The sequence below is a fragment of the Apium graveolens genome, chromosome 4 (assembly GCF_009905375.1).
Source record: "Apium graveolens cultivar Ventura chromosome 4, ASM990537v1, whole genome shotgun sequence".
Taxonomy (NCBI): Eukaryota; Viridiplantae; Streptophyta; class Magnoliopsida; order Apiales; family Apiaceae; genus Apium; species Apium graveolens.
Genome location: NC_133650.1, coordinates 245,084,439 through 245,107,916, shown reverse-complemented (window position 1 = coordinate 245,107,916; position 23,478 = coordinate 245,084,439). Strand labels below are relative to the sequence as shown.

The following is a 23,478-nucleotide window of genomic DNA, read 5'->3' as shown; positions in this document are numbered from 1 at the left end:
CTAACAACAACTCACATTATAAGACTTTCTTCTTCTTTTTTCTTTTTTTTTTGCTCTTCTTCTTTTCTTTTATTCCCTAGTGGACATGTAAATTACACTGATGATAGACAAGTTTCATATAAGAGTCAACAAAGGCTCGTAATTTGTCTGTAAGGTTTGTTCTCGGGGTAGCATGAGAGTTTAGCGGTGAAATCATTAGTATGCGAGTATTTAAATTTAATTTTATTTATATTTTAAAAATTCTAAATTATTTGTTCCGTTTCATATTCGACTACCCAAGGTTAGGAAGATACTTTAAAATTGCTGGATTGTGATATTTTAGACCAAGATTCTACTTTTTCGAATAGAGTCAAACCATACTTTTGATTAGCAGACATTTGGTTGGATTATGGACAAATTGCTGGGGGACCAAATAGCAAAGACCAAAAGTTGATGTGACCCAACACAAAAGAGTCAAAAGTATGAAAGCATAATTGCATAAAATCTTCTATTGCAACACTTCAAGACAACAAATAAAAAACATGCAACAACATTGGAATAACTGAAAGACAAGAAAGTCATAAGGAGAAGTGTTTGTACTTTGTAGTTATCAACTAAACTGCTGATCTATACATACAAATCTATATATCCTAATTGGTCTGAATTAAGCACTCAAAATGGTAAATATAAAACATGTCACCTTTACCACCTTTTTTTATCCTTCCAATTGTTGGGCTTGTTAGAATGTGCAGGAGCAAAACTCGGTAACCAAGAACCATGTTGTTGTTGAGCCTCTAGTTCATATCCAATCAATCAAAATTCAAGAAAAAAAACAGAGAAAACCCAGAAAGAAAACAACATAAAGAAAAGTAATTCTGAAACAGTGGAGAGAATCTTAGCATTGGTTTGTTCATGTTTTTGCTTTTTCTTGTTGATTTTAATTGCATGCACTGCATTTTTTTCATAAATATTCAATACCCTTTTAAGGAAACATTGAAAAACAGATACCCATTTGGGGAAATCATTAGGAGATTGGTGAAAGTTGATTCATTTTGCTCTTCTTGGTTTCTCATTTTGGGATTTTTTAGGGTTCTTGGTTTTGATTTATTTTGAAAAGTAAAATAAAATTGGTCAAATGGTTGCTAAGTTATTTGGAGTTAAATTGATGATACATAGAAAAATTGATTTAGGTTAGTGGTGGTGGTGGTGAAATTTAGATGAATATATAGATATTTGTAGATATATACTTTTGGGGATTCATATATATATATAAAGAAAATGAAGGCCTGGGAAGCAACAGTAAGAAAATCACAAGCAGTTGCAAGAAAAAGGGCAAAAAGCATTTTTGCAACAATGTCAGTGGCCCATGCAGATGATGCCGAGATGAATGTTCCAGCAGAGGTTGTAGATATAGAAAAGTCTTTCTCAGGTGGTGATGTTTATAAAGGCCAATGGTTAGACAACTGTCCTCATGGTCAGGGTAGTTATATTTGGTCTGATGGGAGTTTGTATATAGGTGAGTGGGTTAAAGGTCAAATGACTGGTAGAGGTAAGTTTACTTGGGTTGGTGGTGCCAGTTATGAGGGTCAATTTAAGGATGGTTTTATGGATGGTGAAGGCATTTATTCGGGTTCTTCGAATGATATATATATAGGGAGGTGGGCTATGAATTTGAAGCATGGTACAGGAACTAGGCATTATCCTAACGGCGATTCTTATGATGGTGATTGGTGTCATGGAGTACAGGATGGGGAAGGGAGATATGCTTGGCATTTTGGTAATCAGTATACTGGAGAGTGGAAGAACGGGGAGATGAGTGGCAATGGAACAATGACTTGGAAGAATGGGAATGAATACAAGGGGTGTTGGGAGGCTGGACTTCCTAATGGAAATGGGACTTTTAAATGGGAAGATGGGAGTTCTTATGAGGGTGTTTGGAATAGTGATCCGGATGAACAGAATGGTACTTATCATCCTGCAGATGATGATGCAGATAATATTGATTGGGATCCTCAAGATGTTATGGCTGAACTGGGTGAATGTCAAGTATGTCAAGGTGAAACTATTCCGATATATCCTTCACAAAAGATGTTATTTTGGCCTACTGGTCAAGATAGCAAGAGTATAAAGGGAAGGGGAGGAAAATCGAGATCAAGGAGAAAGTCGATAGATGTTAGGTTCAACAGTGGTAGTGAGATGACTAGTTGGGGTTCTGAAACTGATGCTACCTCCGAGGTTTCAAACAGAAATTCAGTGGAAGGAAGAGAAGTAAATGAAGGTTTAGGGAATCTTCAGATTGATGACTGGGACCAGTGCAGCGGGATCCCGAGGAACATCAAGATAAAACCTCCAAAGAGACAGGGGCAAACAATAAGTAAAGGGCATAAGAATTATGAGCTTATGCTTAATCTTCAGCTTGGAATAAGGTATGTATTGAATTTAGTGATAGTTTTCTAATATATAGTGTTGTTAATTAGCAAGTATATATACAGTAGTGTTTTTCGTGGTTATACTAGATGGAGTAGGATTAACTTGATCCTTCCTCTGGCATGATAATGACTGCTGTAGGAAGTAACTTGAAAAACAGTTAGATAAACTTATACTGTTGATTTATTTGATCTTAGTCATTACTCTAATGGGCTATTTATTGCTGTCAGTAGTCCTGGAATTTGAGTTGAACATTTTTCTGTCCAACAAAGACGTGTGACACGTGTTCTTTTATTGATTTAGTTGAGAGCTAATATAATTTTGAATCTTATTGCCTGACTAGTTGAGGTGAGCATTTACCACTCCACTTTGTTGCTACAAATTTATTGCTTTAGCGCTTGAATAGCTCTATTCCTTAATGGGGAAACAGGATATCAGGATAAAATTCTTTTCTTCTGCTGATTTATGTGCTTGAGGCAAAGCCTTTTCCCAAAACTTCAGGATTTTATTTTTCTTACAAATTATATTATGGAAAAAATTGTGAAACCCAACTGTAACTCGCACAGACTGATTAAGTTCATCTTTTTTAGAGGGAATAACATCAATAAATCATTTCTTGAAATAGGTAAAGTCTGACAAAATTTTACAACCCTGACACGAAGTTCTTTGTGATAGTTTTATCTGCGATTCCCAGTATGTTTTATTCGTATATGGTGATCATCCAGGTTTCTTTAGTTGTACATGATAAGATTGATGGGGTGCAATAGGTAGGTAAAGTTGCTTGTAGCATATAATAAAATTTATTTTGTACCCATATTCTGCTACCTATGACACTGATGTACAAACGAGGTGATCTCGTGTCGAATTCTCAGATCCTCTGTTTGTTACATTCTTGTAAAATACATGCACAAATTTGGCACCTTGGCTGTGAGTGACTGGATAAGGTTGGGGCTGAGCTATCTAATCATTCATCAGAAGTTCAGCACATTTTATGCCTTCCACTAATAAAATTGTTAGACAAAGTCTGAGTACGATGTGATATCACTTGTGCATGTTTACATATAAAAACTCTCTAGGGACGTGTATATAGCTATACAGATGTTGCTTCCACAGTTCTAATTTTGCAAGGCACATTCCGAGAATGGCACACTGTACAAATTTAAAAGCAAATGATAGTTACAAATCAAATTGCTATGTGCTTCATCAGTTGTATTTTAAAAATATCGAGAAGTTGTTACTGTGGGAAGATTAGAATATTATCTTTTCATGTAAGGCTTTAATAAATCTAAGACCCCATTATCTAAGCAATTGCTGATCAATGATTTAATCCATATTACCGATATGAAGTAAGTTTCAAAGTCGATGCAGGCTTTTTCTTTTTTTGAGGCTAAGACAATGTAGGACCTGAGATGTCCTATTTTTTTTTACCTGAGAGGGAAGTTGTTGCACCCCATCCACAAATACAAACTTTTTTTATGACACAATAATTAAATCACGACCACTGAATTGTTTATTAAGTTGCAAGACACTCAAATTATGTCCATATAGTTATGGATCATTCCCTCCCGTAGACAAGCATAAACAACGAGTATGATGAATACCAATATGCATATAGCTAACGCTGAGCAAATTGTTTGATAGAATTTGAATACCGGTCATTCCTCAGGAACAGGAGTAATACGCCTGTGTGTGTGCAATTGCATCTTGCGCAAATGTTGCATTTTTATGGTCTTGTTAGATCTTTTATCCAGATTCTTATATCTTTCTGCTAGTGACTAACACGAGGTTCCACCGACAAGGCATTCTGTAGGAAGGCCTGCTCCTGCTACCTCCCTCGACTTAAAACCTACAGCTTTCGATACCAAGGAAAAAATATGGACCAGGTTTCCTCCTGAAGGATCTAAGAATACTCCGCCTCATCAATCATGTGATTTTAAGTGGAAGGATTACTGCCCATTGGTTTTCAGGTAGTTTCTCAGATTTATCATATTGTAATGAACTATTCTTTACTGTGTATTTTTTGTTAGAGTAAAAAGTCCGTGTGCTTGTTATGTTTAGTTTATACAAAATAGTACTCCCTCTGTTTCCTTTTAATAGTCGCTTGACTTTTTTGCACTCATTTCTAAGTGCTTTGACTGCATTGTTAAAAGAATAACTTTTAAAATTTTCTTTTTCTGAATAAAAATATATAACTTAAACTTTTATTTAGAAAAATTGAAAATAATAATATTTACTACGTGGTCAATGCATCTTGAGATGTGTGCAGAAAAGTCAAAAGTCAATTAAAATGAAACAGAGGGAGTAATAGAAAAGGCTGACTTTAAAGTTTAAACTCATATGGAAATACAATTCTATTTCTCTAAGCAAACCTTGTAATTCTGTGAAGTGACTGAACTCTGAAGATACAGGGATCATTTTGTGTTGGTAGAACATACTTTTTGTACCTGTTATGTTTACCAATTTCAACTTTCAAGTAATCATGGCCTGATGATCTATATAATATATACTTTCAGAACCCTTAGGAAGTTATTTAAGGTGGATGCGGCTGATTATATGTTGTCCATCTGCGGGAATGATGCTCTTAGGGAGCTCTCATCGCCTGGAAAAAGTGGAAGCTTCTTTTACCTGACCCATGATGACAAGTACATGATTAAAACCATTAAGAAGGCTGAAGTTAAAGTGAGTTTAATTTGTACTTCATAACGATGTAACTTTCTAAACTCTATTTGACTTACTTCACATGTACGGGTTTACTCAATAGGTTTATAAATTCGATAATAATGGAGACATCCAGATAAGCATTCTTAACAGGAGCTGGATCTTGAGTTATTCATCGATATGTAAAGACTAAAACAGTTTTTAATGTATTATTAGCATAATGAGATACAGATTTCTTTCAGCTTAGATGATGAAATTTTTTGGAACTCTAGTTTGCATATAAATTAGTTAAGAGATAATACAGCAGATTTTATAATTACTTGTGCATTTGTTTAGAGAAAGAATTGCAAAATCATGATTAGTTGAAATACCCTATATTTTTTGAACTCCAATTTGCATATACATCAGTTAAGAGTTAAAACAGCGGATTTAATAATTACGTGTGCATTTGTTTAGAGAAAGAAATACAAAATTTTAATTAATTGAAATACCGTATTTTTTGTTAACCCAGGTTTTGAAGAGAATGCTTCCTGCTTATTACAGTCATGTTCGAGCCTGTGAGAACACTCTAGTTACCACCTTCTTTGGCCTACATTGCGTGAAATTGACAGGGTCAGCTCAAAGAAAGGTGATCTGATTTAAACAAAATCCCACCATGTATTTCATTATATTGCAAGAAATACTCAAATCAATGTTTTTCTAATATTTTTGGCACTTATGTGCCAGGTTCGATTTGTTATAATGGGAAACTTGTGCTGTACTGAGATACCCATTCATAGGCGTTATGACTTGAAAGGCTCTTCTCTTGGCCGAATCACAGACAAACCTGAATCTGAGATTGAAGCCACGACAACGTTGAAGGACCTTGATCTTAGTTTTATCTTCCGATTACGGAACTTGTGGTTCGAAGATTTTTGCAGGTGAGCTTCTCTTGTTCTCTGATGTCTCTCTGACAGGGTATAAATAGTTGTGAACTAGCCTTTATTTGTAGCAAGGTACTAAGGGAAGACTGAAAGTGCATATGATGAAGACTATGCCAGAAAATTATACATTGATGAAATTGAATTCTGGCGATGTCACTGATTGTTCATGCATAAACTATCGATTTCTATAATTACAGTAAAGTGAGTAGGAATTCCAGAGATCAGGCAAAAAACCATTCACTGTGACATACCCTAGTAATTGTGCATTGAGCCCCTCATTTCTGTATTAGAGTTCTATTTTCTTATTGACAACTCAAAGAAATAAGATGAGTAACTAATGAGTTACATATACTACTATATGAAACACTTTTTCACAACAGGAATAATATCAGTCAAATTTGTGGAGTGGCAGGCACACGCTGCTAAACCTTCTAATATATAAACATTTTTAGATGCCGTTTATTATCTTAAATTATGTTTCTTCGCATCTTATAGCATCTTTGCTTTCAATTTCACTCGTTAAATCCTGTAAAAAGGGCAAAAAACAAAACAACCATTTAATTTTAAAAAAACTGTTTTTGTAGGCAAGTGGAAAAGGACTGTGATTTTCTTGAACAGGAGAGAATTATGGATTACAGTCTATTGGTTGGTGTTCACTTCCTGGGAAGTCGCAGTAGAGAAGGTTGTAGTGTCTCGTATCTAATTTCATGTTGTTGCTAGTCTTGTCCTGATATACCTTTATGAACTAAGGGATTATTGAATTTCTTATGCAGGTACTCAAGATAGTGAAAGTGTCGGAACAAGTCCTCTTTCTACGCCCGACGGGGATCATTGCTCATCCGGGTAATAAATATCGAAAAGTCATGGCTTCTCTAATGACCAAAGCTGTAATTGTATATACTAAAGCATCCTGAAGTGTTTTGTTGCTGGTCTTTACGATCAACTTAGTAATGTGTTCCTTCTTTTTCACTACATATCAGTATCTCTTTTGTTTTTGCAGGGAGACGACAATTAAATTAGGCGTACACATGCCTGCTCGGATTGAGCAAACATCTAGAAGCTTCGAAACTCAGTTAATAGGAGAACCAACTGGAGAATTTTATAATGTTATACTCTACTTTGGGATAATAGATATACTACAAGATTATGACATCAGCAAGAAGCTTGAGCATGCATACAAATCATTCCAATACGACCCAACTTCAATCTCAGCAGTCGATCCCAGGCAGTACTCGAAACGTTTCCGTGATTTCATACTTCAAGTTTTTGTAGACGACAAATAGAAATGATACTCCAGATATAAGTTTCAACTTTGAGGGAGGTAGTTGGTGAAGCCTGTACAGCCGGCCTCGAGTAAAGTCTCATTGCCGTAGCTGTAGCAGCATACACCCCGTCATAACTCGTATGAATGTTATGCTATTGGCAGCCCTGTTGGGGAATCAAAAAATTTGCACTGCAATTTCTACGATCATAGATACTTGACAAATGTGTTATACCAAACTTGGAGGATCATTACAATGTACCTAGTAAACAAACAGTCCCTGAGATGTCACAAGGTGCAAGTTTTGGGCTGAGGTGCTTTTATATTTGTACCCAAAAGGAATCAAGAAGACCATAGTAATTAATGTAGCCTGTAGGATTGAAGTTGTACATATAACACAATACAAGGATATAGGATTCATTTGTTCCAAATTCACACATTTCAGCTGGCAACTGGAACCTATACTACAATAATTAATGGTTCATCGGTTGTACGTCCTTTTAAGTTTTCTGATTATTTAGTGAGCGAGTCCGAACAAATACAACAAAGTTTGTTTAAGAAAATCATCAAGAACCCTAATGGCAACCACTATAAAGATAGCAAAATTAAGAACCCTAATGACAACCAACTAGAAATATAAATCAGGACATCCTCCAGAGGAAATATCAGGACAGTCAAAAGAGTGGAATAACCAGGCGGGCAAACAAAAGAGCGATTTTAAGGACTACCCTGAAGCAAAGATAGCAGAGCATCAACAACGTGAGCTGAACCAAGTACCAGCACTACCACCCAAGGGTAATTTACTACTGTTATATTAACCAACCAAAGCAGCAACAGCCTACAAACTGTTCATGGTCGGAAAAAAACTAGCAGCTAGCTCAATCATTCTACTTTTATCTACAAAAGACAGGCCTATGGTTTTTGTACACAGCTCAAGTCAGAAAGCAACGCCGAGCAAAAATTAAGAAACTCCTGCTCCACTTGTTAATCATTCCCAGCCAGTAGACTTCTTGGTTGCTGCTGCTTCAGGAACACTACTACCTGCATCACCCCAGCCACCAGATTTGTTCCCGTTTGCAGCAGCAGCTTCTTCTTCAGGAACACTCTCTGTTGCTACTTCCACACCCGTACTGGCATTAGCCCAGCCACCAGACTTGTTTTCGGTTGCTGCTTCAGCACCACTATTGGCATCAGCCCAGCCACCGGACTTATTCCCGGTTGTTGCTGCTTCGATACCACTACCTCCATCACCCCAGCCACTAGACTTGTTTCCAATAGCTGCTGCTTCGGGACCAATACTGGCATCACCCCAGCCACCAGACTTTTTTCCGGTTGCTGCTGCTTCGGGACCAATACGGGCATCACCCCAGCCACCTTTGTTCTCTGTTGCCGTTCCTTCTGGAACACTGCCCTCATTATTTCCCCAGCCATTCCCCCAACCTTTACGCTTATTTTTGGTGGCCTCAGGAGTATTACGATCCTTGTTCCATCCAGGACGAGGCTGTTGATTTCTTTTTGCAAAATATTTTACCATGAAAGCTTCACCGCGATCAGGAAACTTTTCTTTCATGTAGTTCTCCAGGCACTTCCTGTAGGAGAAATCTTCTTTGCGCCCATCGGTTCTGACTATGTACAAACATCTGGTATCCTGGAAACTACTATGTTTGTTGATCTGTCAAATCAACCAAGAAATCAATCACTTCATAAGACCTCTGAATATATTGATATGTACAAACAAGGGTTATCTTTAACAGTAAACAAGGAATGGAAGTAAAATGCTTCGAAAAATTTTGTAGAAAGAAGATCGAAAAAGAATCGTTGAATGCTTTAGACTCGTGTAAAATCAACATGAAACTGAACTGCAGGAGTTCTTGCAGGAGTTCAAATTATTCAAATTGTAAGTGTGAACTAGAGCATGAACATCGTTATCTGTTTAAGGCAATACACTATCAATTGATAGTTTTAGCCTTAATCTAGCTATATAGTAAAAAAGCTAAAGCGATAAGCAAGAAAGCAACCAGGCAATACAGTGGGTAAGTTTATTATGCAGGTCGAGAGGCAGATTTCTATGGCCATTTTCATACCTTGATCTTAAACGGTCTACCCTATGGCCCTTTGCATACCTTGATCTTAAATGGTCTACACCTACAAATTGTATTCTAATGTTTATTGCATTGCTGTGAATATTTAGAAGTGTCATACCATTACATAGTCGATCCCGGCTCCCATCTTTGCTGCTTTTTCTGGATGGTAATTGAAGACATGGTCAACAATATATGCCTGATCATCAGTCGCTAAAGGATCCCCTTCATTGTACCTTTCACATAATAGAATATTTATTTGTTACTTCAGAACGTATTCCAGTCAGTTTGACAACAGGAGAAGTTCAAAAAAGAAAAGGAAATGTTGATGCCACTAGTTTAATTAAAAATTACAGCTCATCGGTGACTGGTTAATCTAGACAAGTATTCTATCATAAAAGTAGCAACATTTCTCTAAAAGACATGCTATAGGTCTTACTGACCTATAAAATTTGTGCAACAGTATATGGATGAGACAATACACAAGTCCACCACCCATATGAAACGAACTAGATCAAAATATGCATACCCATGGATCCACAACAAACTACTATGTAAGTGCAACTAAAACAGATGAAGCTGATGTGTGCGTGCTGTATATAGGCACTTCTTTAAATGCAAAGACTATATATCATAAGCAGGCCTTTTTATGAATTTTTTACAATATTATAGCATAGGCAATTTTGATTTTTTTAACACCGTTAGGTAAGAGTAATACTCACATATATCTACAAAACTTTTTCTTACAAAACATCATTTTTCTTAGTATCTTTCCATAACTCCGTCTAAAAAACCGCTTTACACATCTTCCATCAAAATTTATATCTTTACATCGTCCTTGAACCGTTTAAATCTCCATCCTTACATCACTATCATGTATCTAAGTGCCATTATAATATCAAAAAGAAATCTTGTTATTATAATAAAAAGGGTTCAACTAAACTAACATTATTCACAAGCACAAACACATGTTGAATACCTAAAAATAAAAGTTCTAGATTTCCAGCACAGTTAAGAAGACACGAGTAGCGAGACTAGTAATAATTTGGGGAAATAACTTCAATAGTAAAATGCACTTTTCCTGTGCACAAGATGTGACATTGGAACCAATTTTATTGACATACATTTACTAACTACTAACAACTTCAAATGGAAAATTCTGAACAAAGTTTCCAAGTATCTGAAGCCTATGAAACCTTAAGATGACCATTGTCAATTAAATTGCAATTCTATAAACAGATAGAAACTAGAGGGGTTCTAGATGTTAAAATTGTAGTCTATTGGCATGTTCTTGAAATGTATGATAGGCATAGTAAATCAGCAATTTAGTTTAAGTAATATCTAGATATTACAAATAAAAACATAGAGGTTAGGATTACCCTGGCTGACTCATTATCTTCCGAATGGACTGCATGATCGGCTCAATCTCCGTAAGAAGCTCTTGCTCATCAGCTGTGAACAGGTCTAACCGTCTCCCCGAAGCAGTCACCGGTGCCGGAACAAATTCACTATTTGTCCCTCCAACCGGCTTGAATGGGCGATTACTCTTGGGCCTCCCTTCCCCAGCATTAGAACTCCAACCCTCTTTTTTGGTCCACCCAACTGAGGAACCTGAACCCCTTGCACGGTCCGAATGACCATCTTTTTTACTCCATTGAGAATCATCAGCTTTTTCGGGCTTCTTTGACCAAGGGGACAGTGAGTCGGGCTGCTGACTAGTGCTAGATTTGACACCCCAAGAACCAGGTTTTGGAGTTTCATCCACTTGTGTGTCCTTATTCCAGTTTGAGGTGTCAACTTTATCATCCTTTTGATTCCACGGAGATTGCATATCAGGCAGAGTATCTTTTTGACCCCATTTAGAATCATCGTCCTTGTCAGGCTTCTCCGGCCAAGGGGTAGATGCACTGGATTGCTGAGTGCTGCTAGATTTGACACCCCAAGAACCAGGTTTCAGAGATCCATCCACTTGGATGTCCTTGTTCCAATTTAAAGAGTCAACTTTATCATCCTTTGGACCCCATTGTGATTGCAGGTCAGGCTGAATGTCGTTTCGACTCCATTGAACATTATCAGCTTTGTCAGGCTTCTTAGACCAAGGGGAAGATGAGCCCGCCTGCTGTCTGCCCCATGAACCATGTTTTGGAGTGTCATCCACCAGAGATTGCATGTCCTTGTTCCAATTTGACGTGTCATCTGTGTCATCCTTCTTATACAAGCCTGCATTTCCATCACTTTGTCCCCAAGCTTTGTTTTCCCGAACAAAATTTTGGTTTCCATCCGGTAAAGATTGCATAGCGCTCTTATTCCAGTTTGATACAATTCCATCACTGTTTTTATCCCATCCTGACAGTTGACATTTGTCCCCAGACGTTTCTGCCTTACCACTAGCTTTCGTACTCCATGCCATGCCCAGTTTCTCGCTATTTCTATTTTCCTTCTGTTCCCAAACTTCAGGTTCCGCATCCGGTTTCTTTTGCCCATTATTGTCCTTCTTACCCCACCCTGACTCTTGAGGTGTTTCCACTTTGTTGCCCCAAGGGTCACCAGACTCTTTATTTGAATCGTAGGGGTCTGACATTGTATCCCACCCAGACACCTGAACTTTATCCTGAGGTATTTCCACTTTGTTTCCCCAAGGGTCACCTGACTCTTCATTTGATATTTTATTGCAGTGGTCCGACATCGTATCCCACCCAGAAACCTGAGTTTTATCTGACACGGCTTCTGTCGTCCCGTTGCCCCATCCATTTTCGCCAGCATTTTCAAAGTCAATAATGTCTTCGAATACTGGTTTTTCAGAAGCATGCACTGGGGACAGGGCATCTTCATCATAGTCAAGTTCCCAATCAAGATCATCAATCTCAGCACCAAGGCAGGCACTATTCTTTTCAATACCTGAACTGCTATGCACAAGATTTAAGAAGTCGTATACATCGGTTCCCTTCAGTTCAGCCTAAAAGACAACAACAGTACAACAGTTTTGAAGTTATAATTTTTTCATTACAAAAACAAAAAAATTAAAAGATAGAGTCTACCTCTCTTGTGTCCCAAAGTAGATCAAAAGAAGAGCCTGTACCAACAGCAACATGTTTCCCCCATGAGCAAGAGGCTACAATGCTTGCCAATGAATCCACATGGCACTTCTCAGCAGCAGTTTCAAAACATTTTTTCGGAGTCTGTGCAAAGGATTTTTTATGGATGAGCAAGTTTAAGATTCAGTCAAGAAAGGATCAGCATAAATATCACCTATTCTAAAAGTAGATAAAAAACTAATGTTACTCACGAATAATGTTGCTTCTGTGAAAGGTACTTGCACATTCAGGGATCGAGATAATGCCTTTATACCACCTTTATTAAATCCAACAAGGTTGCCAGAATATGTCATACTATTGGCTAACAGAATCAGATGCTCTCTCAGCACACCTTTAGTTACCATAGTAACTGATGCTGAAAGCCGCTGCAAAAAGAAGAGGCCAAAATAGAGCAAAGGCTTCAGAAGATTAATGGAAAAGCAGTATACGTAGTCAAAACAGTAAACATGTGACGCTTGTACTACTCATTATTTACTGTCCTGTAGACTATATGATCAAAATAAAAGATCTTGAGCAATATTCATCAGATATAAAAAAAATCATGATCAAGTCTCCAAAGCAATTGACACAATGTTAAGAACATGTACATCTCCAATACCAATTTGAAGTCATTGAAAAGGACTTCGAGTTGTTTGAGCCAAAGATCATAGTTTATATATTATTTGACTGTCAATAGGTCACAAGTAAAGCATTATAATGAATGAGAAATGTGTCCCTGCAGAAAACTTAATAGGAATAAAATAAGGACCATGTGAGAAACAAATATAGAAGTGGTTATATTGTTCTATGCTAAAAAGATGCAATCTACACAAACTGCTAATCAACATGAAGGAAGTAATAAATGCTTTGCATCACTAAAACTAAAAGTATTCCTAACTAATTGTTTTAAAACAAATATCAGTGGCCAGACCAGAAAATATTAACAATGCCTTTTGTGTCATATTCACCCCCTATAAATGAATGGTTCACTTTAATCTGCTAGCGATTTAATAAAAATATAAGATATTGTATCATAATACACTACTATCAAAGATAAGCACATTTATCTGTTGTGGTAGTTAACTATCAAGTAGCTTATGAACTTGAACCAAGAAACTGATAATACCTGTATGGCTTGTTCAAAAGCGCAAGATATCCCAAGTAATTCCTGAACTTGCTTCACAGAATAAGGGACTGATCTCCTGGTGTCAATTAGATGGATCACAGGAAGGCAAGAATCCAACACTATTCTCCATGCATCTCCCGTCTGCTTTACAGATTTCTTATCCAGAGCCACATCAATAGCCAATTCACCCTTCTCATTACTGGAACGATTTCTGATCCAGGAAGTTGTATCCGGACTTACCCAGATTATATCTGCACTGCAAACTCGCGGATCACCTGTTCACTCGCAACATATTATAAAGTTTCAGTATCCATTTCATTGTTTATTGGTCTTTAATGCTCCTTGTCTAAAAAAGGATAACCATAAATTCTCTGAAGATCGGTGATTCCATGTTTTACAAAAATCAACCGTCATCAAGTTTTCTAAGGTGACATCTGGAAAAGGCGCATGGACCGCAAGCCAATCTTTCTTCTAAATCAAGGTGATATTTTTGCAAAACATAAAAGAAATCAACAGAGCGTCTAACGTTGGTTCTAGAACCAAAAAGTACACCAGACTCCTCACAACAGAGTCATCATTAAATGAAATCAAAGTAGAACTCGGATTTAGACTAAGGATTCAAAGCAGTCGTTAAACCTTGGCATGAGAAACCTTTAATACACAAGTAGCAATATAGCAGGTCAATGAAAGCAAATTTTTCTTACAAACAAATGTGCCATGTGTCATTTTTAACATGTATGAAGAGGAGAGAACGAAAGGTTGTGATGTACCTTTAATTATTGTTTCCAACAAAACTGGGCATACAGCGTTGGAAAATATATGTGAAGCCTTCTCCAAGTGAATATCAGTATTATCCTTCCAAAAGAATTTCAAGCATGGCATGTCACAACCTTTACTTTCAGATGTTTGCCGGAAAGAACAAAATTGACTGCAAGACATAGCATAATTAAAGAACATATCCTCCAAGCTATCAACAAATGAGCTATACCATTTAATCCCTAAAACAATTGTACTAAAATAAATCATAGAGGGATTATAACATATACTCCCTCAGTCCAGTCCCGTCCGCCCAGTTTTTGTTTTTGGAAGAGTGTCCAGCAGGCATTTTAAGATGAATAGGAAGTATAGTTCTGTATTTTTTTTAAAATTTCTTTTTCTGAATAAAAATAGAATGTTTAAACTTTTATTCAGAAAAAAAAAATTAAAAGAAGTTATAGAACTATACTTTCTATTTATCTTAAAATGTGCGCCGGACACTCACCCACAAACGATAACAATTGGAATTGACGGAGGGAGTGTGTATATATATGTATTTTCTATGACTTAATACTACTGCATAAACCTTGTTACTGTTTAGCAGTGTAATATTCATCAATAATTTCTGTCCTAAAGATATGACACATTTGACTTGTTGCCAGAGGAGGGAGGGAGGGAGGGACTAAAAGCTAGATAAACAAGTTAACAAAAGCTGAGGGTAAAATTAGTGACACAAGTTAACTTTCATAATTGAAATATTGATAAGGAGAAACCAACCTGACAGACAAACCGATTCTACTAAACAGAATCCCAACTCTTCCTTTCTTTTTCTTCGAAAATTTGTGCAGTGTGTCTTGACATTTGTCCGAAACGTCATCCATACTTACATTTGAATCTTTCAATTTTTGCTGTTTCATATTTAGAAATACCAATTGTAATCACAGATAAACATCATACAAAAAACACATTATTTACAAAATTTCAGGCCAACCTCGTCTAGATGAAAATGACCAACAAGGCCTGCATCGATTTTGGTACTACTGAAATCAGTTTGTTGTGAATTATACCTGTGAGAAGATTATAGATTTTCAGTAGAAATGAAAGCAATAACTGTTCATTGATATCGCTTGAAGGACTACACATAAATTTATCTATATATAGATAAAAATATATATATACTCCTAAGAGATGTAACCACTTGAATAGAACCAAGATAATAACGCATAAATGCAACACATGACATTAGATCAGATCATATTTTACTACACGTACATATGCCCGTAGAAATAGTAAATATGATAAAGCAAAGGCAGTTTTAAGTGTAATGTTATCAAACATATGACTGTCTTCGGATTACCAAGAGGTCCAATATTAGGCTAAAGAGACCATAACTAAAAACCAGTTCACAGAGGTACCTATGCTTAGGACATATTATGATAGGAGAGAATCAAGGAAAGCAAGAACATACTCTATCAGGAACTCAACTGCAGCATCCTTTAGACTAACTCTTTTCAATTGCTTTTGGACCATATATGCCGCATTTTCCCCACAATGTTTTCTCCCACAATCACATCCATTCAAATATAATATCACCCTGCGATCAACTTCATCATTCTTGAATTTGGCTCCACAAAGCAGAATCTCCTATAAATTTGAAAACAATGCGGTTAAATGTCTTGACTATGACATTGTTATTAAAACAATTATGGAAACTTTATACAATTAAATGAACTGCATACCTTCATCATTGCCCACGAATTGTTACTGCTGGGAGAAGAATCAAGAACTGCCTTGTAGGCAGGATTCGACATCGCAGTTGCAGCTAAAACACCAACTGGTTCCCCAGCTGCAAAAATACTTTGCGACAAGGTTCTTGTCTGTGTCCCATACTCAAATTGAATAATTGAATTACTGCAGACATTCCTTACGGTTCCATCATAACAGATGATTACGTCTCGCAGGATGGCCATTAGGTTTTTGAATAATGTCCCAGGTTCAGTTAACCCTCTAGACGATCGAACAATCACTTCTCTGCTTGAAACAGAATGAACTATCGTTTGGTAGGGGTCTAGTCCATTAATTAGACAGCCCCGTACCAACCCATATTCCTCAGATGGGTAGTTCGCACCAGAGGGGTATTTGCTTCGAAAAAGTGAAGCTATGTCAGCCACCAATGTCTTTGAATAGAACTTACCTCTATCTGATATTTGCAAACCTAAAAATCCAACTTGCTGGACTAGCTTGCTTATAGCTGACTCGCTTTTAGAGTCAATCAGATACCCCATGGCTGATGACTTGAGAATGTGATTAGCAATTGGCACTTTCAGACTCCTGATCTGTTTTTCCAACTGCAACGCTATCAGCTCGTTGTGACTCTCTCGCATGCGATATAATATTGAGGAGTATTCTTGAATTCGTGCTTCACAATTCTGAACCATCTCTTTTGGAACATAAAAATCTTCCAATCCAACACTAAAACCTTCTGTGTATAGGTTTTCCATCAACATAGGCTGCAAGGAATCAAAAAATCTCAACGCCTCAACTGGACCCTTTTCAAAAAAAATATAAGTGACAACATCATTAATGATAGACTGCATTAGATCTTTATTATAATCAACTTCCAGTATTTGGCTTTGCCAAATGTTATATCTCTCCCCACAGCAGTCAAACTTAAGAGGCATGGAAGTTTGCAATAATTGCAAAACAGTCCACAGGGAATCAGAATGTTGCGCTCTCAGTAGGGCAGGGATAGGTAAAACTCCAGAAACAAACATGGCTAGTTGTTGGGTGGCCGCCCTACCAAAACAGTACTTTTTAAACATAAGTTTAAGGGATAACACAGAATCTGTAGCCAGCTGCAAGTTCAGATTTCCAGTATGAGAGCTAAGCAATTGTTTTTCGACTGAAAACAGCTCCAATACCTCTGCTTTTGCTGCGAGGGACTGTGGATAAAATAAATGTATTGCATCCCCATCAAAATCAGCACTAAGTGGGGCACAAATCAGAGGGTTGATCTTGACAGTATGGTCATCATGAATATAGACCTTTAATGCCTGCAAGGAATGTTTGTGGGTTGTTGGCGGTCTATTAATGAAAACAGTATCACCATCCATAATCCTCCTATGGACAACTTGCCCAGGTCTTAAAAATGTATGACCTTTTGAACCCTCCCTCAATGAGTAAGTTGATGAACCATCCTTGTACGCTAAGCATAACTTTTGGTCCACCAACTTCTGTAGATACATCATGTTGTGTTGATTTACTTTCTCCTCGAAAGTAATTCTCTGAGCAATTTCGAAGGGTAAACCAATTTCACCCACACCTTTATAAGGATCACCAGTTATAATACTGCGAGAGGAAAACCCAGAACCCTTTCTGATAAATAGTGTCCTCATTTTCTCAAGCCAAACTTTTGTAGAACTGTTGCTTTCTTTTTTAATTCCAAAACGTCCATCCACATCACGGGATGCCTGGTAGAAGAAAAATTTACACATTGAAGCATAACGAAAAATATTTAACCAAAGGTAGAAGAAGGGAAGTTCATTAGTTCACATTCAATACAAGTAGTGCACACTTCATTATTTTTTCAATAACAATTTTGATACCAAATATAAAGGTATAAATGCACATTTCGATGTTGTTCTGCGGATATAGTTAGAATTATAACTAAAGGTGGAAGATAAAAAATATAAAAAAATCGAGGAAAACCAATTAATTTAATAGCAACAAACTCCTAATGAAGATTTCTCTCAAGTTTCTCAACTAAATTCAATTAAAATCTTTGAACATGCCAAAAGCCATCACCTAGATATATCCACATAAGGATTCCTTGGTTCTGCCATTTCAAGAAACATATCATTTGAAATATCCTAGAATTAGTAGCGCATATCTAAACCAAGCGTGTGAACACAAAATGTAATCATATTTCTTCCAATTAAAAGCTAAAATAAAATAATAAAGGCTATCAACTAGCAAAAAAAAACTGACAATGTTATAGTGACTATTGATAGGTGCAATGAAGTAAACATCACTACCATGTAACCAAGCACGAGGCAGAATACAATAGCCAAACATAGTACTTGCAAACATCCAGACGACAAAATAATACAGTCATATAACATTTGAAAGAGAGTAAAATAATGTTTACAGCTATATTAGAATGCTCCTCTTAATTTATTAGAGTACCTTGGCAGTACCCCTAACTTCAAGATACTGAGAAACCGCCACTTGCAAGTCATTGGCTTCAACCTCAGTAGACTCAAAATTCTGAATCCCGGACCTTGTACTTTTAATTACATCGGCTTGCTTTAACACTTTCTTAAGGACTGATATGGAGTGATCCTGAAGAAAAAGAAAGCTAAATAAGGGTATGAATTGCGTTACCAGATTAGAATATAGATTCATATACAAATTAAAGTACTTGCCGAAGACATGACGCTGCTTCCATCAGAGACATCTGGTACAGATAAACAATTTGGAGGAACTGGTAAATACTGCAGTATGTACCCATCTTGAGGGAAGAAGCCTTTCCCCGAAAGCTTCTTTCTAGACTCTTGAGGAATTTTTCTCAGAATTACCATAACCTGGTCGTATATATTATATAGATAGGGGATGGAGGGAAGAGAACGGAAAACATGGGGTGGACCCAATCAAAAAGCGAGCAAAAATTATAGAGGTTTCATTGGGTCTTAATCTACAAATGTCCCGTGCAAACATAAATAAATTTACTCATCATCTTATTGCAAATTACATCATGTTATTAAGTTTTTCAATCAAACAACATCGCCAGCTAAAAGTTTATAAGAACAAATAGAAGAATTTATCCCAAATATTCAGTTTGATAAGATTAAGAAGAATGTATCGTCTAACTAAAAACCAAAACAAAATAAGCCAAGGCAGATATATATCTGACAGCACCATATCAATGGGTAATTTTGATATTGATAATTGGCTGGAGAAGTGTGTGTATGCGTGTGTCTGTGTGAGTATAACTGTTGCCTACTCACACCAGCAAACTCGAGTGTGAAGACTTGCAAAGGGAAGCTCAAAACCAACTCACATAAACCAAATTACAAGTATCACTCCGAAGGCAAAAGTACTTCCAGCTATATCCTACCAGGATACCTAATCAAACAGGTCACGGCTATTTTTTTGGCATCCAATAGAAATGCATAATAGCAAGTGTGTAGTGATTCTACACTACTATACCAACCCTCCCCCCCCCAACTTAACCTGTTAAATCAAGAAAGAGAAAAGGATGGTAACAAAACTGAAAGTTTTAAATCTTACTTGCTCTAGCTTCAAATGACATAATAACAATCAGGAATTACTAAACACCAGATACCAACAGTTTAAATTTATATTTCAATATGATCAGCATCATCTGCATCCTCACTCAAGTGTCCTAGAATCCAAGTGGTATATTTACGATTGGCTACATTATCTAGAGTGCACTAGAATCAAAGCTGTACATATCTAATTGACAACATAACCTTGCACAAGATCCAATCCAGAAACTAGAAATAGTATATCCACACTGACAAACTTAAATGGAAGTTACGCACAAACCTCTGAGGGAAGCAACGGTCGACAATGGTCGTCACCATAGCGAAAACCATATCTTTCCAAGAAATGCCAAAAGCCATTTGGGGGATGTGACCTAGATGGTAACTTCAACTGCAGGTAGCACGCACCATCTGACGTTTTTTCCTCACTAATAGATACTTGTGATGCCTCCTATAAAACAAAATATTTACACATAAGCCTTGCAACTGCATTTCCCAGGTCAATTCCACATCTCTTTATCAGTGAATTTAGAGGAATGGGATTTATACTTTTAACTTGCAACAAAAAATCTCTATACAACAGAAATAAAGTATGCTTGCTATTTTGGGAATTTACATCAATTGTATTACTTAAACCACATTCAGATTATATATTAAACTTCTGATCACCTGGCTAACGGTCCAAAGTTCACAAATTAGCTTTATGGAATCCAGATATAAACTCCATTCAGTTACAGTAGTATTTTGTTTAAACAAATTCTTTAATTTATTTATATAAAGCTGCATATTATGGCATGCCTAAATTATACAGTCAAATAAGTATTACATGTCATCAATTCATAGATCTTACTTGCCAAAAAAAATCCATAGATCTCATACACTCTAGATGTGTGTGTGTGTGTGTGTCTGTATAGGTACATGAGTGATAGTGAGAGGGCGAGAGGAGGGGGGGAGAGGGAAAGGGCGAAAGAGGGTTTTGGGATGAGTAAAAAATCATCTTAACGCATGATTTCCTCTCACAACAAGAAAAGAACAATGAGGGGTAAAAACACTCAACTTAAATCAACCGAAAATTACATATCCAACCGATTAATTCCTTCAAATAACAAATGCTATCATAGCATACAAGACTTCTTGGTATCTTTTTGCACATACAAGTTCATTGTCATTTCGTTGCATCTAAAAAAGCCAGAGCATCGAGATTATAATTGCATTATCTAGTATTATTCCCTTATAACTTAAAAAAGTAGCTTGTTCTTCATTTTCATGAACATGCTATTAAATATCTATTCACCTCAGTAAATCGGTGATATTGTTAATCACCAATTTCTCCAAGGCTCAGGCTCTCAAAATGATGCGTACCCCTTGGATTAATTTGGAAAAATCAGATACCATTAAGCCACAAAAAACTTCTCCAAAACAAATCAGATTGACAAGTTTTAAAGCAGTAGGCAGAAACATTAACATTTACTATAGCATGAAAGAAACAGAACAAAAAATTACTGATCACATGCAGACAAACATTGCTACATGTAGCAGTTCTCCAAGTTTGCCACTTACCTCACAACATGACGATAACACTCTTTCAGCTACACCAACGTTCTTCGTCTGATTCTGAAAGTAAAAATTTTGTGATTTTAAAAACTAGCATTACAGCCATCGCATCAAAATATCAACCAAAAATCAGAAGAGAAATATTAAACACTCGACAATCGACATATTGCAAGTCAGAACCAAAAACATATACTTGGAGTCCTGGACAGTTGAACTAGAAGTTTCTCCACAGAATAAATATTTACATTATACATTTGTGTTATCCGCAAAACAAAGTAGTGGTCAGATTTCAAGTATCTACACTTCTTCATGGTTTTAAGGGACTGGGAAAAAGAAAGGGGTTTCCTAAAGCCTACAGCCAGTGCAATGAGATTTCTAAGACTAATAAAACAAATAAGCTACCGTAGGTCTGATGTTAATAAAGAAGGTATTCAATTTGCAATGCAAAAGTATATCTCACCTTTTTGTTTTTAACTTTCAAGCACTTCAGGCACAACAAACTAAGCAGCCGCTTCAATTCAGTCACATGTGAAGGATGATATATTGGCGTTGGTAACTCAATGTATCCAAAATGTCCTGAAAATTTAAATACAAACTGCATAAGCAACACAGCAAGTATATGATATATTGTGCACCAAAAAAGAACAAAAAATTCTAGTGAATCATATTTCCATACCTTCACATTCCCCGGCTTCAGCTGTACCACAAGATTCACACTTGCCAGACTCAAGGGGTAGACCAAGAAATGGATTTGACAGCTGACTGGCATGACTAATAGGACAGTCGCTGTTCGAAGATGTAGACTACATCACAGGAAACCAGAACAATGTGTGTCAAATATACACAATTAATTAGAACAGTGTAAAAATTGTACTACTTTAAGTTGGAAAGTCTAATAGTAACCATTTTATTTATCAAGTAAATCGTTGTACAGAATAACCCTGTAGAAGGGTGCTACACTTTCATTGCAATATTTTGATCTTTGGTCAATAAGATGGAAAACTATAATGCATAAATATATACATACATAATGTGGAACACAGACATATGAATCAAGCAACTGGGCACAATAAACAGAACAAGACAATTTACTCACGATCTCATCTCGACTTGCCAAACCAAATTTGATCCCTGTAATCACTCCATCCATAATAGCTGAACATGAGCTTTCTTCTTCTTTCTCTTTCATATTTTACCTTAACAAAATGTAAGAAAATCAACAACTCCAATTCAAGAATTCCGAAACCGCAAAGACCCAAAATAGTTCATATGTGCTCGAAATCACAGAGTAGTATATACAACAACAAATACATTTAAGTTACATATCAAAAAGACCCAAAATACAATCATATGCAAACATGCATCCATAAAATACAAGTAAAAACTATAACCCAGCTTTAAACACGACAAAACAGGCATAATAAACAACCCAAATTCTTTCAAAACCCCTCTTTTCTAAATGCAATCAAAATTTAAAAAAAACCCACAAAATGCAAAACAGGCCCAAAAACACTAAAAAAACAAGAAAAATTCTTTAAAACCCCTAAATATACAAAAAATACAAGTAAAAAAACAAACACCCAAATCATATAACATGCATAAAACAAATCTAAACATCACAAAACAAGCAAAACACACAAACACATAAAACAGTGAAACAAACAAAGAATTGCAAATTTGAAAAACCCTTAAGTAAATAAAATGAAAAAATCAAAATGTGAGCTACCCATCATTACCAAGATCACATATCCACTCAAAAACGTTAAAAAATATCAAAAGGGGGTTCTGAAAAATTAGGGTTTTTGAAAAAACCCCAAAATCAGTGAAATTGGTGAATCAAAATGTGGGGTTGAAGATGATTACCTTAATTAGATGTACAACTGAAGCTGTAAAATGAGAAATCAAGGTGGTAATGAGTGAATTTGAGGCTAAATTGTAGAGAGAGAAAGAGGGCTTTAGAGAGAGAGAGAGTGAAGGAGAAGAAGGCCAGAAGGGAGTGTTTGTATAGAAGACTGACTGCATGCAAAGGGGGTGTGCTGTCATTTTAACGTTTTGGAAATCTGTATCATATTATTTTATTTATGATAAAATATTTCCATAATAATTCATGTTTATTACATAATTTATTCTGAATTATCTATAAGTATTTATGGCAATTTTTCGCTTTTTTTATTTTTTAGAAAAAATGTCGAGTCAACAAAACTATTCTATTTATAAATATTAAAAACAGTAGTTTTTAAAGTTTTTTTATAATTATATTATTAATATAACAACTCGTATATTTTGTATTATTTTAAAAGTGTAATTATTAAATAATAAATTAAATTAAATATGTGTATTGGTTTTGACAACTG

The 23,478-nt window shown here is 36.2% G+C and overlaps 2 protein-coding genes across 3 annotated transcripts; one reads left to right on the top strand and one right to left on the bottom strand.

Moving 5' to 3' along the window:
• Positions 1–191: 191 nt before the first annotated feature.
• On the top strand, positions 192–7,745 carry LOC141720767 (phosphatidylinositol 4-phosphate 5-kinase 6-like). 2 transcript variants are annotated; one of them, XM_074523375.1, is made up of 8 exons: positions 192–2,405; positions 4,206–4,373; positions 4,920–5,085; positions 5,576–5,692; positions 5,791–5,984; positions 6,572–6,669; positions 6,761–6,830; positions 6,988–7,745. In XM_074523375.1, the coding sequence occupies exons 1-8, from the start codon at positions 1,258–1,260 to the stop codon at positions 7,268–7,270; spliced, it is 2,244 nt and encodes a 747-aa protein (XP_074379476.1). In that variant the 5' UTR covers positions 192–1,257; the 3' UTR covers positions 7,271–7,745. The 2 variants fall into 2 exon arrangements, with proteins under 2 accessions (XP_074379476.1, XP_074379477.1); XM_074523376.1 differs by having other exon boundaries at positions 6,761–6,880; positions 6,988–7,110.
• Positions 7,591–23,146, bottom strand: LOC141720765 (DNA-directed RNA polymerase V subunit 1-like). Its single transcript, XM_074523374.1, has 19 exons — positions 22,988–23,146; positions 22,221–22,320; positions 21,801–21,927; positions 21,585–21,700; positions 21,131–21,184; positions 19,854–20,021; positions 18,710–18,868; positions 18,471–18,626; positions 16,025–17,755; positions 15,754–15,929; positions 15,277–15,352; positions 15,063–15,193; positions 14,300–14,457; positions 13,530–13,804; positions 12,616–12,789; positions 12,368–12,508; positions 10,709–12,285; positions 9,451–9,565; positions 7,591–8,920 (listed from the first exon to the last, which is right to left on the bottom strand). The coding sequence occupies exons 2-19, from the start codon at positions 22,311–22,313 to the stop codon at positions 8,237–8,239; spliced, it is 6,111 nt and encodes a 2,036-aa protein (XP_074379475.1). The 5' UTR covers positions 22,314–22,320; positions 22,988–23,146; the 3' UTR covers positions 7,591–8,236.
• Between the last annotated feature and the right edge of the window lie 332 nt (positions 23,147–23,478).